This window comes from Stegostoma tigrinum, chromosome 2 (genome assembly GCF_030684315.1).
Source record: "Stegostoma tigrinum isolate sSteTig4 chromosome 2, sSteTig4.hap1, whole genome shotgun sequence".
Lineage (NCBI taxonomy): Eukaryota > Metazoa > Chordata > Chondrichthyes > Orectolobiformes > Stegostomatidae > Stegostoma > Stegostoma tigrinum.
Window position 1 is genome coordinate 9,703,842 of NC_081355.1, and position 16,820 is coordinate 9,720,661.

A 16,820-nucleotide genomic window follows, 5' to 3' on the forward strand; every position below is an offset into this window, starting at 1 on the left:
GTTCATCCAGCTCCACACCTTGTTATCTAATATGCTTTTACATAGAGCTTTAAATTAGGTTTTATATAATAAAAAAAATGCCAGGCATTCAACGAGTTATCAGATAAAATGTGCCACAAAAGTATACATGATGATATTCAGGCAATTGTCTAAAAACGTAGTCAAAAAGTGGTTAGTCTTAAGGAGTGTCTTAAAGGAAGCATATTGTGGATGTACTTCAAAGCAAATTTGATTGTGACAAATATAGGGTTAGGAAAATGCTCACATCAAGTTTCTTTTGAAGTGGTACCATAGATCACTGCCTTTCGTCCAACAAAAATCCAATTAAGTGGAAAACAAAACCCTTGCCATTACAGGGATTAAATCTAGAAATATGTTTGACTGGGCTCAAAATAGGAACAGAAGTAGGCCACTCAGCCCCTCGAGCCTGTACCACCATTCAATCAGATCACTGCAGATCTGGGGTCTAACTCTATGTACCTGCCTTTGGGTCCATATCCCTTAATATATCTGCTTATCAAAAAAAAATTATTGCAGATTTAAAAGCTGTGGGAAGGGTGAAGCTTGCAGGTCAAATGCGCCCAGTTTTACCAACGCATTCTATGAACACAAAAAGGATCCAACATGTTTCAGTCCAGATGTGTATCTGTTGAACAAGGATGTTTACTGCTGAGCTACATTAAATATGTTAACAGGTGATATTAAATTGCCTAACAGTAAATGAGCATCAGAAACCTCAAGACTCGCTAAGAGGACTATTTCCCCCTTGAAGGCCAGCACGTTCCATTCAATAGGAAATTGTCGGTAGCTTCAGTAAAAAAAAATGTAATTTTGTTTTGTAGTTGTCTATTTTATAAAAAACCAGATATCTCTGTTGACTTGGGTCCAGGTTGTACGATATTGTCTTGTGGTGGTTCCTTGGTTCCTCAGGCTATAGCTATTTCATTGACATATGTTTTCACAACTCTGAACAGACAGAACAGCCAGGGACTGTTCTTATTAAGGTACCTTCCCTGGCCCAGATCAACACTGGAGTTAGAACTTTGCAAGTGCTTCAGAAGCCATAAGATTTCAAAAGAAAAACTGTTTCAGTCTTTAACACTCTGTCCACATAAACTATATCCAACTGCAGCAGGTAACTGAAGCTAAAGGGTCAGAAACTATGTGATCAATGTTAAAGATGGATAGATCTCAGGAACACCCCTGCTCAGTCTTCTTCACTAAGAAGAACATCATTGACCTGGATCACCTTTACAGGAAGTTTTTAAGAGACTGATTCTCAATAACAGTTGAGAGCTGCTCCTTCTAAGTATACTCTGGCTCTGATTTACAGGTAATTTCACGGTCCCACTGAACCAGAGGACTACTTTCTCATTAGACAGAGATGACCAGTGGTGATTTAACTTGCGGGTCATCACACCTTAGGAGAGTTCTTCATGGCTATTTCAACCAGTGCAGGAATTGAAGCCATCCTGTTGACATCAGTCTGATTTGCAAACCAGCTATCCAGCGAGCTGAACTAACCAACCTCTTAATGAGTTAATGGGTCTTGTGATATGGTTGTAGTAACCCTAATCAATGAGGGGTAATCTTAAGGGGCTTGACAGGGTAAATGTTGAGAGGACACAAGGGCCTGTACTGTGCTGTAATGTTCTATGTTCTATATATATGACATTTCCCCTCAAGGGGAGAGTCTAGGACCAAAAGGTTATTGTCTCAGGATAAAAGTGGTGCCAATTTAAGAGTGAGAGCAGAAATTCCTCCTCATCTCAGAGGGTTGAGAATGTTTGGAGTTCCTTGCCATGGAGAACTGTGGAGGCAGAATCTTTGACAGAGATAGATTCTTGATCAGTTGGGGAATCAAGGAGTACGGGGTAAATGCAGGGAAGTCAGTCAATGTGAGGAACACCGTATCAGCCACGATCCTGTTAAATGGCAAACAGAGGCTTGAGGGGCTGAACGGCCTACTCCTGTTCCGATTTCTTGTGAAACACTACAGTACTGGTTTGATGAAGGGATGACCAGCATTCTGGAGGCTGGAATCAGGTTAATGAAGTGGAGATGTAGCCAGAAACTCATCTGAGGGCTCAGAGGATGGCAAGTTCGTGAACGGTGTATTTCAGCCTGAGGCAGCAACCAAAAGTTAGCTGTCCAGATGAATATCCACATGTGCCTGTGGAGTCAAACACTGCATGGAGAAACAATAAACAGGTGAGCATTTCTGCAGTCGAAGCCGCAAGGAAAAAAAGGGGCAAGGATAAAATTAATACTTAGTATTATTAAGCACTTTTCCTGACCACCAGATGTGCGAAATGCATTTATTAAAATTTCCTTATTAAACGCTGCAGTTATATTCATGTTCAGCGAACGTTTCCAGCACCACGGGATCATTTACAATCCACCCGAACAGATCTGAACTACAGCTTCATCCTTCATCTGAGAAACAGCTTCCCCAGCAATTCAGCACTCCACTGGAGGGGCAACACTGCTTGTTCTGCTGGAGCCCTGAACACCCGAGGGGCAAGTATGCTGCCCAATGAGCTATACAAGCTGGGAGTAGCTCAGAATACTGCATGTGGAGGCGGGTTGGCTAAAAGACATAAAAAACTGTGAATTCTTGGTACTCCAGAAAGTTTTCAGCTAAGGATATCCTATTCTATTTCCATATAAGAAAGGTCAAATGAATGAGCCATTATATACATAATAGATATCAAGAAAAACAAAATCTCTGCACTAATTAGCAGACATGGTCGTGCATTTGCACACATTTGATGCAAAAATATACTTTAGGTGATTTTTTTTTACAAGGGTCCTGTAGGCAAGAGTATTGATGTTCTAATAGAACACCCATCTATAAATATAGAGATCTCAAAGCATGTACAACAGCAATTAGGAGAGAATTAACAGATTCACCTGTAAACACAGGTGTCTGATAGCAAACAGAACTACATGCAGGTGGAATATAAACTTGAGCAGCTCCTTGAGTAAACATCAAGAATTCCCTCACTCAAAAGAAAAAGCACTGACTTCTTCGCCTGAGCATGGGTGGGAAAACTCAAAGGCACATTCCCAATGAGAACCACACACAGGGTTTTTAAATAATGTAAAGTACTTGAGAAGTAAAAAAAAATGTCCCCGACTCCTCAGCCAGTTACTTTAGTGGGGCAGAGGAAAGGGGATTGTTCTATACAATTACACAGCGTCAAAGGAGGAAGTTGGAAGAACATTTTCACATGGAAAGCTATGAACCCATAGAACTGCTTGGCCAAAAGCAGTGACTGAAGCAGAAATACAAAATGTGAACTGAATTTGGAAAAGATGTCATGTCATGATGACCGAACAGAACACCAAAGTATCATGGGCATTGTTAATGTTTAATTCTAAAATGTGTTTGTTTGAAATATGAAAGAGAGGGGAGTGGTACAAGCAAATTAAGACTGTAGATGTAAGCTCGTTATGTGAAGGAGTTGCCAGCTCTTGTTAGGGGCTGGACTTCTGCCCGAGTGTGTGTGTGTGTGTGTGTGTGTGTGTGTGTGTGTGTGTGTGTGTGTGTAAGAGAGAGAGAGTTTGGCTGTGTGGGGGCTGAGTGTGTGTCTGGGTGTGTGTGTTGGAGCAGGGTGTGAGGTGTTTGGAGGGGAATTCCTATCTCCAGGTGGATTGGTTGTGGGGTCTCTGCAGGAAACCCTGTCCATCTAAAAAGAAATCCTGCCTGGGCTGTCAATTCAATTCCATTCATAAAATGAGTGGGAATTGGAGGAGACCTCAGTGTCATCCAGATAACTCAGAGCAGTTTCATATTGGAACAGGAAGGGTTGAGTACACCAAGTGTGTGTGTCAGATTCCAACGTTAATTCTGACCAATACCATTGAATTCAGGACTCTCAATACTTTCAACATTGGAGAAAGGATGGCTGAGTGGATTTACATTTCCAGAATATTATTTCAAACGGATGTTTTTTTCCCAATCCACTGTGTGCCTAGTGGTGATAAATTACGTGGTTTGTTCATCAAAAGAATGAAAATAGCCATTACAAATTCAGTGGAATAAAACCCCGCAAAAAAATGGATTCCCCACCCGCTTACTCCAGAAATCTTTCCAAACTAAAAATCTTGTGAAAGTGTCAAAATTCATTGCAAGGAGGTTGTTATATTTCCACAAAAGATGCAAATTGCCCCTCACTTTGATATTTATCCCTCTAACTTGTGAATTTCCTTCCCCTCATCTATAAGGTACCAAAATTTTAAAACTTTCTGTAAAAAGAAGTTGACTTGTCAATAGTTAGTGTTAATTTGTGTGCTGAGAGCTTTTTGAATTTAAAACATGATTAAAAGAACACTGCTTCTCCAACCAAAATAAAACTCCCCTCCTCTCACTGTAAATATTGCAAACACTTTTGGAAACATTTCTGTAATGCAAGATCTCTAAAGTGCAGGTCTCCCATTGATACATATGCTGGTTAATTTGACAGTCAAATCTGTACTGAAAAGTAAACACAGCCGTTAACACAGCCTGCACTTTACCCTCACTCTCTCTCTGTTTTAGTGTGCTTTTTCTTCAATTAAGACTTGCATTGCTCACACGATAAAACTCCATTAACAGAAGAACTGTTAAAACAATGAACAGGATAGATATTGTATTTAGCTCTGAAATTTAGTGCTAAATTAAAATTATGCAGGTAGAGTTTTATATAGCACAAAAACGACCCTATGGTCCAACTCTTCCACACTGATGGGTAATGGCTATCTTAAAATAAGACAAGGGTTATGTAGAACAGCCAAGGAAACAATACATCAACTTACACGCAACAGCAGAAATTGTGATCACTGTAATGGGGAGAAAGCTGAGCAGAGGAGCTCATTGAAAATCTCTTTCAAAGAGCCTGCATATTCATGATGGACCGAATGATCTCTATCTAGGCTGTGTTACTGAATTATTTTCTGCTCCTTTAAGGATCTGAACTGTTTGCTTTCCTCTCGGGGTTGCCAGCTAAAAACATGCAATTCACCAAGTTGTATTTGCCGTATCAATTCACAGATATAGACCTGCTTTACGGCCAGGTCCATAGCAGAGATATACTGAAGCCAGAGCTGAGCTTTGCCGTAATATCTTTATTGAAAGAAAGAAAACCATTTGTTGTCAGAAGTACAGCAAATCCAATCATAAAGCATGAAATGAGAATGGATATTCAGCCAGGGAACCTGTTCCTATCACAGAATGTCAACAGCAAATGGCATGTCTCGTCTAGTTTGTTACTCAACCATCCTTTATTTACTGAATGTCAGCCACATACCCTGATAACACTCATTTCAACCATTTACTGACATTAGTGAGATGACGCACTGTAGTATTGACCACACAGCTAGTAATCATCAGGTTTAAGCAAACGTTCTGGGGACATCAGTTCAAATCCCACTACTCAGCTGTTGTAATTCAACCAAAACGTTTGTAATTTTAAAAAGAAATTTGGCTTAGTAACAGATCATTCATTGACCTATCATTCCATGAATGATCATTCATTGTAATGAAAACCCCACCTGGGCCACTAACATCCTTTAGAAAAGGAAATCTATCAAGTTTACAGAGTCTGGACCACACAAGACTCTGAAAGACAAGACTTTGCTGAAAGCAAAGCTGCAGTTTACTCAGAACAATCATATCAGCTTACCTCAAACAGGAAAACCCCACTATTGGTTTTGGTGTGGCCAATGCTTATACTAGAGATGCTGTAACATGATGAACCTTTCCTGGGGACATGTCATAAATTGCTCTCAATCACTACTACCTTCAGGCAGGATGGGATGTACCCTCATAACTTTATATACACACAGTACAGCAGTATTCATACAGATTTGACATATCTACAAAAAGTCTTAGTTAACACTCAATGTACAGTCGTATCTTCAAATAAAGAATTCACATTATTGTTTTATCAATCATTGGTACATTTACAACAAATAGAATAACTCAAAAAAAAAGCACAAATGAATTATACGCAGATACATTCGGCATTTAAATAAATCTCAAGCGTGTAGCTAGTGTGTCTAAAAAGGTTTTAATTATGGCATTTTCAAAGTGTGTGTTAATGAGGGTGATATTGACGTGAATCTACTAACCCAACAACACCTGACAGTTTCCAATCCCAACAGGCGAGAATTCCCAAGCTATTAGAATACCTTGAAGTGTATTTTCTGCCTGCATTACACCAAACCCAATGTAGAGTGCAAAATATTACACGTTACACTAGCAATAAAAACTCCAAACAATGAGTTCTTTAATTACTGAGGCACTATTCTCAATTGGAGGCAAAGGTTTTTGGTGCACTGGATAGTGTTTCTGCCTTTGGGGCACAAGCTCTGGATTGGAGTCCTACTCCTGGACTTGACAGCCATGGAAGTTGGAGTTAAATAAAAAAAGAAAGTAGCTAAACAGGCTGGTTATCCCACCTGTAATTCCCTCCTTTGAATGGTGGTAGAACTAGGAGTTTCTGCTCATTCATGACCGATGTGGAGAGCCACCCCTTAAACGATAATCTCTAAATGTCTCGTTCCTATGCTTTAACTGCCTTGTGCGCTTCATTCAGTGGAAAGAAACCAAAAAGAAATCATTCTCAGAAGGAAAGGGAGTAGACCGGGATGCTAGGAACTGATGACATCATCCCTGCAACTATCATTACCAAATCTTAGCATTTAAACCCACAGCTGGCTTTAGTGAAAAGACAATTTCATGATAAAAATGGGCTCAACCTACAGTGTACATTTAAAGTTCTGACAGCTCATGAGTCATCTTTCAAAAGACAAAAGGTTCAAAATCCTAAAACCTCATACATCCTGTTGTAATGTCACAGTTTCCCCGTTACCTGAGATCTGTTTTGTCAGAAGATGACAAGAATTATGTGACTAAGTGAAAGAACAAAGGATTGAGAGAACCAACGACTGGGAATCACTAAAAATGTCTGAAGACTGAAGATCTGATCATGATTTTAAGGCATTAAAACTCTATGAAAGGACTGCTTGGTGGAATTGAAAATATTGCCCTTTATAATGTAAAGCGAGTCTTTAGATATCATACTGTGTAGCCTCCCCATTCCTCTATTGGCTCTACTTTGGCACTTAGCGCTGATATTGGGAAGGTTTTCTGCTCCTCTTAATCTACATGGAGCCCTGAGAAAGTATTTTGGTGTGGACATCGCCAAATTGGAGGAGGTCTGAACTCTCCAATTCTCATTATTCCCACCCACACAGGAGAGAGATAACCACATGGATGAAGTAGCAGAACTATAACATCACTGCCTCAGTGTCCATAACTTTAGGACACTACTGATTAAAAAAAAGAGAAAAATCCACAGGGACCCAAAAGGAAGATGGAGAAAATGGCAAGAATTAAAACTGCTTTGTAAGAATTTAGTATTAAGACACTTTTTTTAATGGAAAAGAATACTTTATTCAGTTTTTAAAAATCAGCTATAAATTATTTACAAAGGTTCTAAATCAATTCTATAGTCTTTGCAGGGAAAAGCCAAGCAAAACATTGGAATTTGGATGTTTCCCAGGGCTTCCCTGCAGATGCAAAAACAAAAAGGCATTTTTCTACTCATGCAGGGAACTATTTACACTCATTTGGAGGCAGTGAGATGGTCAGAAAACTGAACAGACCCGTTATACTCCAGCAGAAATGCCTTCAGTCTGTCAGCTGAGACACTTATGTTATAAAAATATATTTTATTCATAAAAACTTTAAACACATACATAGTCACCAAAGCAGGGCAGTTCTGTGCAAAAGCATTTCTTTCTTATTCAAGATTTTATATATTATTTGAGGCATAGGGTCCAATAACTGAATGGACCCCGTTGTGTCTTGGCAGGAAGGAAACCTCAGACACAGTGGTCTTTCCCCACTGAGCCTTGGCAAAAGCTGCCCCAAGCTTCATCCCTCAGCGTGTCGTCCTGGACCTTGGAATGAGCCACTCTGCAACACTCAGTTGAGGTCAACTCCTTGCTCTGAAAGACCAAAAAGAGCATCTTTCATCGAGTTGATTGTCCTCCAAGGACAGTCAATATTTGTCTCAATGTTCGTTCCACAGAACAGACCATACAGCAGAGTCCTGCATCATGCAGCTACTCAGGATGAACCTTGACAAAAACCCTGCAGCTCTCTCCAGACTTCCTCTGCAAAGGCACATTCCAGCAGACGACGTATGACAGTCTCTATCCCCCTGCGGTCACTTCGAGGGCAGCATACAGTGGTACGGAGAGTATGGGCATATTTTGATACACCGAAGTGCCTTGTCTGAGTTTTCACATTGCTGGAAGTGTAAGCTTCTAGCAGTGAACCGAGCCAGTGGTGTTAACAGGAATGGACAAGAGCAAAAGAAGAGCAGGGCATACCACAGTACGGAACCAAGCAAGGGCAAACACCCATAAAGACTATAAGACCATAAGACATAGGAGTGGAAGTAAGGCCTTTCGGCCCATCAAGTCCACTCCGCCATCTAAATCATGGCTGATGGGCATTTCAACACCACTTCCCTGCACTCTCCCCGTGGCCCTTGATTCTTCGAGAGATGAAGAATTTGTCGATCTCTGCCTTGAAGACATCCAACGTCCCAGCCTCCACTGCACTCTGCGGCAATGAATTCCACAAGCCCACCACTCTCTGGTTGAAGAAATGTCATCTCATTTCCGTTTTAAATTTACCCCCTCTAATTTTAAGGCTGTGCCCACGGGTCCTAGTCTCCCCGACTAACGGAAACAACTTCCTAGCGTCCACCCTTTCTAAACCATACATTATCTTGTAAGTTTCTATTAGATCTCCCCTCAACTTCTAAACTCTAATGAGTACAATCCCAGGATCCTTAGCCATTCATCATACGCTAAACCTACCATTCCAGGGATCATCCGTGTGAATCTCCGCTGGACACGCTCCAGGGTAGGCATGTCCTTCCTGAGGTGTGGGGCCCAAAATTGGACACAGTATTCTAAATGGGGCCTAACTAGAGCTTTATAAAGCCTCAGAAGCACATCGCTGCTTTTATATTCCAACCCTCTTGAGATAAACGACAACATTACATTCGCTTTCTTAATCACAGACTCTCTCTGCAAGTTAACTTTTAGAGAATCCTGGACCAACACTCCCAGATCCCTTTGCACTTCTGATTTGCGAATTTTCTCACCGTTTAGAAAATAGTCCATGCCTGTTTCTTTTTTCCAAAGTGCAAAACCTCACATTTACTCACATTGAATTTCATCAGCCATTTCCTGGGCCACTCTCCTAAACTGTCTAAATCTTTCTGCAGCCACCAACTAGGAATCAAACTCGAGACCATTCCAGATAGACCTCACATCATGAGATGTGTTTGTCGCTGGAGAGGCCATTCAACGATGGAAAGGTTGGCTCCCAGGCCTCATGCCTGACAGCCGGTCTGGGAGAACATAAGCAAGGGTCATCATCATTGGGTCTCTATCCAGCCAAAGTGACCAATGGTAATCGGTATTTATAGCTTCTGCTAGCACCACACACGGAAATCGGCTGGTATGCCCATCCAGTTTCTTAGACATCAAGTGCCTGTTTTTTTTTAGAAGCGGGGCCACTCCCCAGATACACACAGATCAACAGCCGTCTCGTAGCATATTTCCGGAAGCAGACAACATTATCACTCCAGCAGGAACCACGAGTGGTCAACTGCTGTGTTCCAGCGGTCAATTAGCCAGCCAATACCACCAGATCAGCCGAGACCGATAGTGGTTGTTTGTGGTTTCTGGTGGGGCCTATCAGAGGCACGACAGACTGTAGGTTGAGCAAAAGCTACATAATAGCCAGGCAAGACCCACTAAGGAAGTCATAGTTACTCGTGCCAAGGATCTCCGAAGGCCTGCCCTTGATTTTCAGAGTCCAAAGTCTACACTTAAAAGCAGAGACATATTGTAATAGCTACTAAGAAGGATTTAAATCTTAAATCGATCCCTAAAGTTATCAGTTATATTTTGTGCTGCTTTCACACAGGCTTAACCCGTTTTGTGGAACTTAATCTTGTGTTCTGATCAAGTGCAGCATGGAGTTCAAATTTGTTAATTCTGACTTTATAATGTTTTCACCTCGGGGAAGCTGTGTGGCATGGCTGAATTGATAATATTCGTTTTACTAAGTCTCACAAAGTGAGAACGGCACTGCCCATCTCTGTGAGCAACAGCATAGGGAGAAGCGCTACTCAGAAATGAAGCTTTCCAAAATGCTAAAGCTCATTAATTTTAATGGTTGTACACAGTGTGTGGCGTTTCAGTATCTCAAGATTCAAAATGCTAAAGCACACTGCAAACACGGACAGCATTTCTCTCTCGATCTCCAAATGTTATCATTGTTACCTAACTTTCCTCAATAAATAGTTCTCTCAAACGTTCTAGTTCTTATCAACTCGGGCAATTAACAGGTAGCCAATGCAACATCTTCTAGTTCTAAAACTCAAGACAAGATTCCATCCCCGTGCATCCAGGTGAAAAAAATTGTAAATTATTGTAACTGTATTAAATGTGACCGGTGAGATGAAAAAGGGAGAAAAATAATACATGAAACACCATTATAAAATGAAAGCTGCAAGGATGTGAAGCTAAGAAATGCTGTGAATGATTAAAATACAATGAGTGAACTTAAAGTAACTATTCCAAGGGTGGTCTATGAAGCAAACTATCACACCACTGATGAAACTAATCAACTGGAATCAAATGAAAGAGTTTTATACTGGTATTCAGGGAGCTGTGAGAACATGATTTCAGCAGGTTGTATATTTGTTTCAATGTCTCTGGACAAAAAGTTACCAAGACAAATGTTTTCGCATGAAGGCCAGTTTCACATATATGGTCGGACGGTGTTTCTGAACAAAGCCTTTAGTTATACACTGCTCCTGAAACATACCCATGGACGAACGGCAATAACTGAAGAACTGCACGCAAAGTTATAATCCTGCTTCTGTGGGAGACTCCTATCAAACTTTCTGTTTATGAAAGCATTGCTCTCATTTAACATCATGTCATGGTGCTCTGCCTTGGCTCGCTGCCAGTTGATGCTTCAGTCGGAGCCATTTTCTTGGCCATCTGGGTCAGGAATGGTTGTCCATTGCTCCCAAGAGGGGGGAGGACAGAGTGCAGAAGTAGGTCCAACATGTACCTCAGCTGCAAAGGGAGTTGAAGCCCATTGTTGCCATTATTCTGGACCATATGAAAGCCAGCTCTCCAAGCGATCTCATCAGAAAGGGGACCGAATGACATTGATGGAGAAGCTATCATGGAGGCACAACATAACTAATCCTATCCAGGGTGGTACGGTGGCTCAGTAGTTAGCATCGATGCCTCACAGTGCCAGGAACTTGGGTTTGATTCCACCCTCAGGCGACTGTCTGTGTGGAGTTTACACATTATCCCCATGTCTGCATGGCTTTCCTCCGGGTGTTCCAGTTTCCTCCCACAGCACAAAAGGTGTGCAGGTTGGTGGACTGACCATGCTAGATTGCATGTAGTGTGCAGGGATTGCAAGCTAGATGGATTAGCCATGGGAAAAACCCTTCAGAGGGTCAATGTGGACTGGATGGGCTGAAGGGCCTGCTTCTACACTCCAGGGATTTAACAGATGTGGTCAGCGACTGACCACTTAAAGTCGACTGTGAAGACGTGTGTGAGAGAGAGAGAGAGAGAGAGAGAGAGAGAGAGAGAGAGAGAGAGAGAGAGAGAGAGAGAGAGAGAGAGATAGAGAGAGAGAGAGAGAGAGAGAGAGAGAGAGAGAGAGAGAGAATGAAAAGCAAAACCCTTTGGGAGACGCTCAATCCCTCAGGGCTGTGCTAGTTCTCTCAACCCAAGGACCTGTGACTCCAGGATTGGTCTGCTGGCTCGCCTAAAGGCATATCGATGATGATGACGACGATGATGATGATGATGCCAGGCAAACATTAACCTCATTTCAAGGGGCAGTTGAGAACAAATGTGCAAGTTCATTCATTAGGGCAGATCCACGGTGGAGCCTTCCAGCCAGTGACTAAGACCTACAATTCTCACTGCCCCGGGATGGCAGCCAACATCACCAGAGATACCTCCCCGCCGAGTTATAATCTCTACCATTGGGCAGAAGATACAAAAGCTTAAAACACAGAGGGCAACAGATTCAAGAACAGCTTCTTCCCTGCTGTTATCAGACTTGTGAATTGATCTCTCAAATGTTAAACTTAACATTGTGTGCTTTCTATGCCAACATAACATTATATCCCTCACCTCGTTGTACTACCCCCATCATCTGCAACTGGTATGAGCTGCTGGTATTGTACACAAAACAAAATAAAAACCTTTACTGTACCTAGGTACATGTGACAATAATAAAATCAAATCAAAACAGCCACAAAATTCACCAGTGAGACAACTGTCTCATCTACAGCAGGAGTTCATATACAAATGGGCTGTACTAGTTTCAATCAGCCATTGCAGGCAGACACAACATTTCCAGCAGTCAGTAGGAACTGCTGTGTCACAAACACAGGCAAATAATGAACCGTGACCAGACAGTGAACGTAAAAATCTCCTTGGTTTTCGTTTTAATCTCAGGCTCAACAGACAGCTCTTATCATGTTAGCCAGAAGATCTCTCTCTTATCAATGTAGCAGTCTAGGCTGTCTTCAGTTATCATGGTTGAGATAGATATTTCCATTCATTCCAAATCCAACACCACAAATACCCTCAACCTCACCTCCTAGGGACCACAAACGTTTGTTTTTTCGACAAGTTTTTGGGGCTGGGATGAGCGCAAACTGCCCACAGGCAGGTGAGGCTGGAAAAATTAAAAGTTTCCCCTCTGAATGCTTGTGCCAAGATTAAGCCATAATGTGCAGATGGCAACCAAACTAGTAGCAGCAGGACATTAATTAAAGCCTTTGAGGGACCAACAGTCTCACAGCACGACGGCAGATTGACGGAGGCAAGCAGTTTTCATCCTTTGTATCTGTAGCTCATTTCCTCACAGGAGAAGCTGGCACAGAGGGTGACCGACTAATGTTTAAAGGAGCTGAAAGGTCTCAAGCAGCACATTTGTTGGCAAATGCCGTCATTTGGAGACAACGTCCGCATAGACGGATTCCTAAGCTGCTATTTATTGGATGCCATTTCCAGCATGAGTCTAAGTGCCGCCTTCTTATGGTACTTTCCTCGCTCTCCATCAGTCACCTTCCCTGCCAAAGGTCCAAACAGCCCTCACTTTAGCCCTCCAATTACCACCCTCCTCAATATCTGATGGCCTCCACGCACATTAAGACTTGGCCAAGAACCAAGACTTCCATTAGTTTGTTACCACAGGGGCACAGATGGGATGTGATTCCTTACTTGGTAGGTTTACAAGTGTTTAATCAGTGACCTACTTTGTCACTGGCTCAATGTTTATTCCCACGGGGTAAAGAGGTCTTGCACTTATAGTCTCGGTTATTGAAACTTTGAAGCGTCTGGGGATAAACGTGCGGCAGCATGTTTTTGAAGAAGTTACGCAGTGGGTATTACTTTATAACAATTCCACACATGCCATTGGTACAGGATCCACTGGTTTGTAAAGAGGGAATTCTGAGTGAATGGGCCATGGAAGTACCATATAACGGACACAGATGAATGAGGGGCAATTGGAGGTGGTTAGACAGACAAAGAGGTCATGGATAATACCTTTTGAAGGTAACTTTCAAATGTTTTCAAACCCAGACTGTGGCTCCAGACTCACCCGAGAAGCAACAGCCATGAGTGTATACGAAGCTGGGTTCCATGATAATTATATGGGACCTTAGTGGTGCCAGCTCTTGCAATGAAGATGGCCAGGTTTCCAATGGAATCTTCTCCCCCACAGAGGACAGCAGAAATGGGGACAGGAATCCGTCCGAGTTGAGTTGCAAAAGCACTACAGTCCTGTCTACCATTTATGCAGGTCCGTAGTGCTTTAACAACTCCACGAATCCAACCCATTATTACCAATCCCATGAGCTCTAATTTTACCATGGATTCCAACCTACGTGTTCATGCCAGTAGGCAAGGTGAAAATCTCCATTAAAATGTAGCGTCTGAAGTATTTATTTGACCATCCACACCAACCCCCCACCCCAGATCCTTGGATCTGTCCCATCTGATACTTTTCTTATGATTACCATATCTCTCATTTTGCTTTAAAGGGGGGGAAGTTAGCTAAGCTGGTTGGATGGCTAGCTTACAATGCAGAATGATGCCAAGAGTATGGGTTCAATTCCTGCATCAGTCAAATCCTGGTCACCCTCAGGCTAAGCCACCACCTGTTGTATCTCTCTAATGAGAGAGATAGTCTGGCAAGACTGTGGCAACTTTAGCTTTTTATTACTTTAAACCAATTAGTGATTTATTGCAGCTCCAGACTTAGTAACCGAACCTAAAAAGCCACCGGATGCAGGGGAGAGTTGGAAACCCTGTCCCTAAAACATTCACCTGGGGATCTGGATTACAGGCCTGGTGGCACCACCACTATCTTCTAGAGTTACAGGATGTTCCCCCCTCAAAATTTCCTCAGGAAATTGGCTCTCTTTAACTAGTAAGGTACACAACATCAAACTGACCTAGTTTAAAGGCAATTAAACACAGAACACGGTTGGAACTTGCGTACCAGGCATAACTTAATCACATCAGGGAGTCGTCATCAGAGAAGGAGCCTGCAGAAGGTTGTGATTCACTGAAGTGAACAGTGCCACATGATCACATTATCCATCTGGACTGTGAGTCAAACTGCTCATGTTTCTCCAAGGTACTGAGTTAGGTAGCAAAGGCTAACTCAACTAGCAGGCGCCTTCATAAGCAGGCAGGATACTCATTACCTAATGAGCTATGATGGATGCTAAGTGCGTTTTCAACAGTGTGGGATTTGTGTGATTAAAAGATTTATGAACATGTACAACAGCATTTGTGCAGAGCTTACTCCATGTGGGTGGAAAGAGACGTAATTGGGTGCTCCCCACAGAAGGTAATATCTGTCAAGGAATAGATAATCTTAGTTGCATTCACTGTACTTCATCTTCAACTTTCAAAAAACATCATTATTACTCACAGCACAGACAATGTGAACTGCAGATGCTGGAGAATCCAAGATAACAAAGTGTGGAGCTGGATGAACTTACATCTTAGGATGCTGCTTGGCCTGCTGTGTTCATCCAGCTCCACACTCCATTACTCACGGCAATGATTCGCGATTCTTGCCCAATATAAATAGTTATATTGGACCCAAAGCCTTAACACTGTTTCCCACCTTACAGATGCCACTGGGACCACTGAGTTTTTCCAGCACTTTTTTTTTAAATACTTCAGAACTCCAGCCTCTGCAGTATTTTGCTTTTACTAACGAAAGTAACAAGATAGCCTTCTCGTCTAGCAGAAACCAGACTGTAACAGTGATTCAGTAGGAGCGCAACTGTAATCTAAATGTCAGTTAGGGTATTCTTTAGAACCTCTCTCATCTCTGTATAGTTCAGTTGCTGATATACACAAGAACTACACTAAAACAAAGCTAGTGACAGCAAGAACTGGCTTCCATGAAACAATGGGAAGCACTTACTAAATGCATTGTATTATGAATCCCACTCAGCATGTATTTAAGTGATGCAGTCATGAGATCATCTTTATCATAGTCCATCTTATCTCAGATCAACACCGGACGCATGCTGTTCTGTTGTACTTGTACAGCTTAATATTAGCCGAAACACAAAACCTGAGGAATGTTTGTACATTCTTGGTTGTAATAAACGTCTGTTGGATTCTTCAATACCATCATAGTGAAACCCAGTTTCTTCCACTACAGGAAATGACAGAAGCATTACCTCACGGGGTAAACATCTCATTGGAGGCCAACTGATACTAGCAGTTGATAAGGAATAATGAAATCATTCACAAAATCTGATGAAGGGTCTAGGCCCAAAACATCAGCTTTTGTGCTCCTGAGATGCTGCTTGGCCTGCTGTGTTCATCCAGTCTCACATTTTATTATCTTACAAAAGCCAGTAGCTTGTCACCAGTCTCCTGTTATTTACACACAAGTAGTCCTTGATGTTAGTACAGATTAGGCATTTCTGAAGAAGGGTCCTGACCCAAAACGTTAGCTTTCCTGTTCCTCTGATGCTGCCTGGCCTGTTGTGTTCCTCCAGTTCCACACTGTGTTATCTTGATACTAATACTGACTCATTCAGAGTTAGTTCTCAGAGTGTCGGTGTCTCTGGCACTCACCTTTTTTTAATGTCAGCCAGGGCTCCCTGATTGGATCAGATTAACAGTCTCAGTGAGAGAATTCATTCTATGAAGTTCAAGTGGCTGACCTCATTACAATCACTGCAGAAATCACTAAAAGGAGCGCCTACAACTATCTTCAGTACACAAGCCCTACTTTACATTATATTATTTCGATATGATAATGAGTTTGCTGGTGAAATATAATCCGTTACTGAAATCCACTTTACTCCTCAAGACTCTGAAAGTGTTTCAGTACTTGTAATCCTCAGTTGCCAAAAAGCCTCTTCAGCAATAAATATCCACTGAGCTTATTTCTCAAAATAGGTTATGCATTTCCAACTATAAGCTGAACTAAACACAGAAGAGCACGTGCAAAAGCTAACTCCTACCTCAGTCGTTCTTGTTCCTTCTTTCGTAGATCAAAATCCCGCTGGACAACCTGCAGCACATGTTCAGCTTCATCATCTGTCAAACCAGACAAGTCAAGGTTTTTTCCCATGCTTTCTACCTTGTTCCAAGATGAGCTTCAATCACCAGAAAGAATACCTAAACCAGGAGAAAAGGGTCTGAACACA

At 42.0% G+C, this 16,820-nt stretch overlaps 1 protein-coding gene across 3 annotated transcripts in view; it reads right to left on the reverse strand.

Moving 5' to 3' along the window:
- LOC125448607 (rab effector MyRIP-like) overlaps positions 1–16,820 on the reverse strand; it is a 328,324-nt gene that overhangs the window by 294,973 nt on the left and 16,531 nt on the right. For all 3 annotated transcript variants that reach the window (XM_048524019.2, XM_048524027.2, XM_048524011.2), the window contains exon 2: positions 16,635–16,791. In XM_048524019.2, coding sequence (XP_048379976.1) covers positions 16,635–16,744 — 110 coding nt within the window. In that variant the 5' untranslated portion in view covers positions 16,745–16,791. The remainder of the gene's footprint in view (positions 1–16,634; positions 16,792–16,820) is intronic.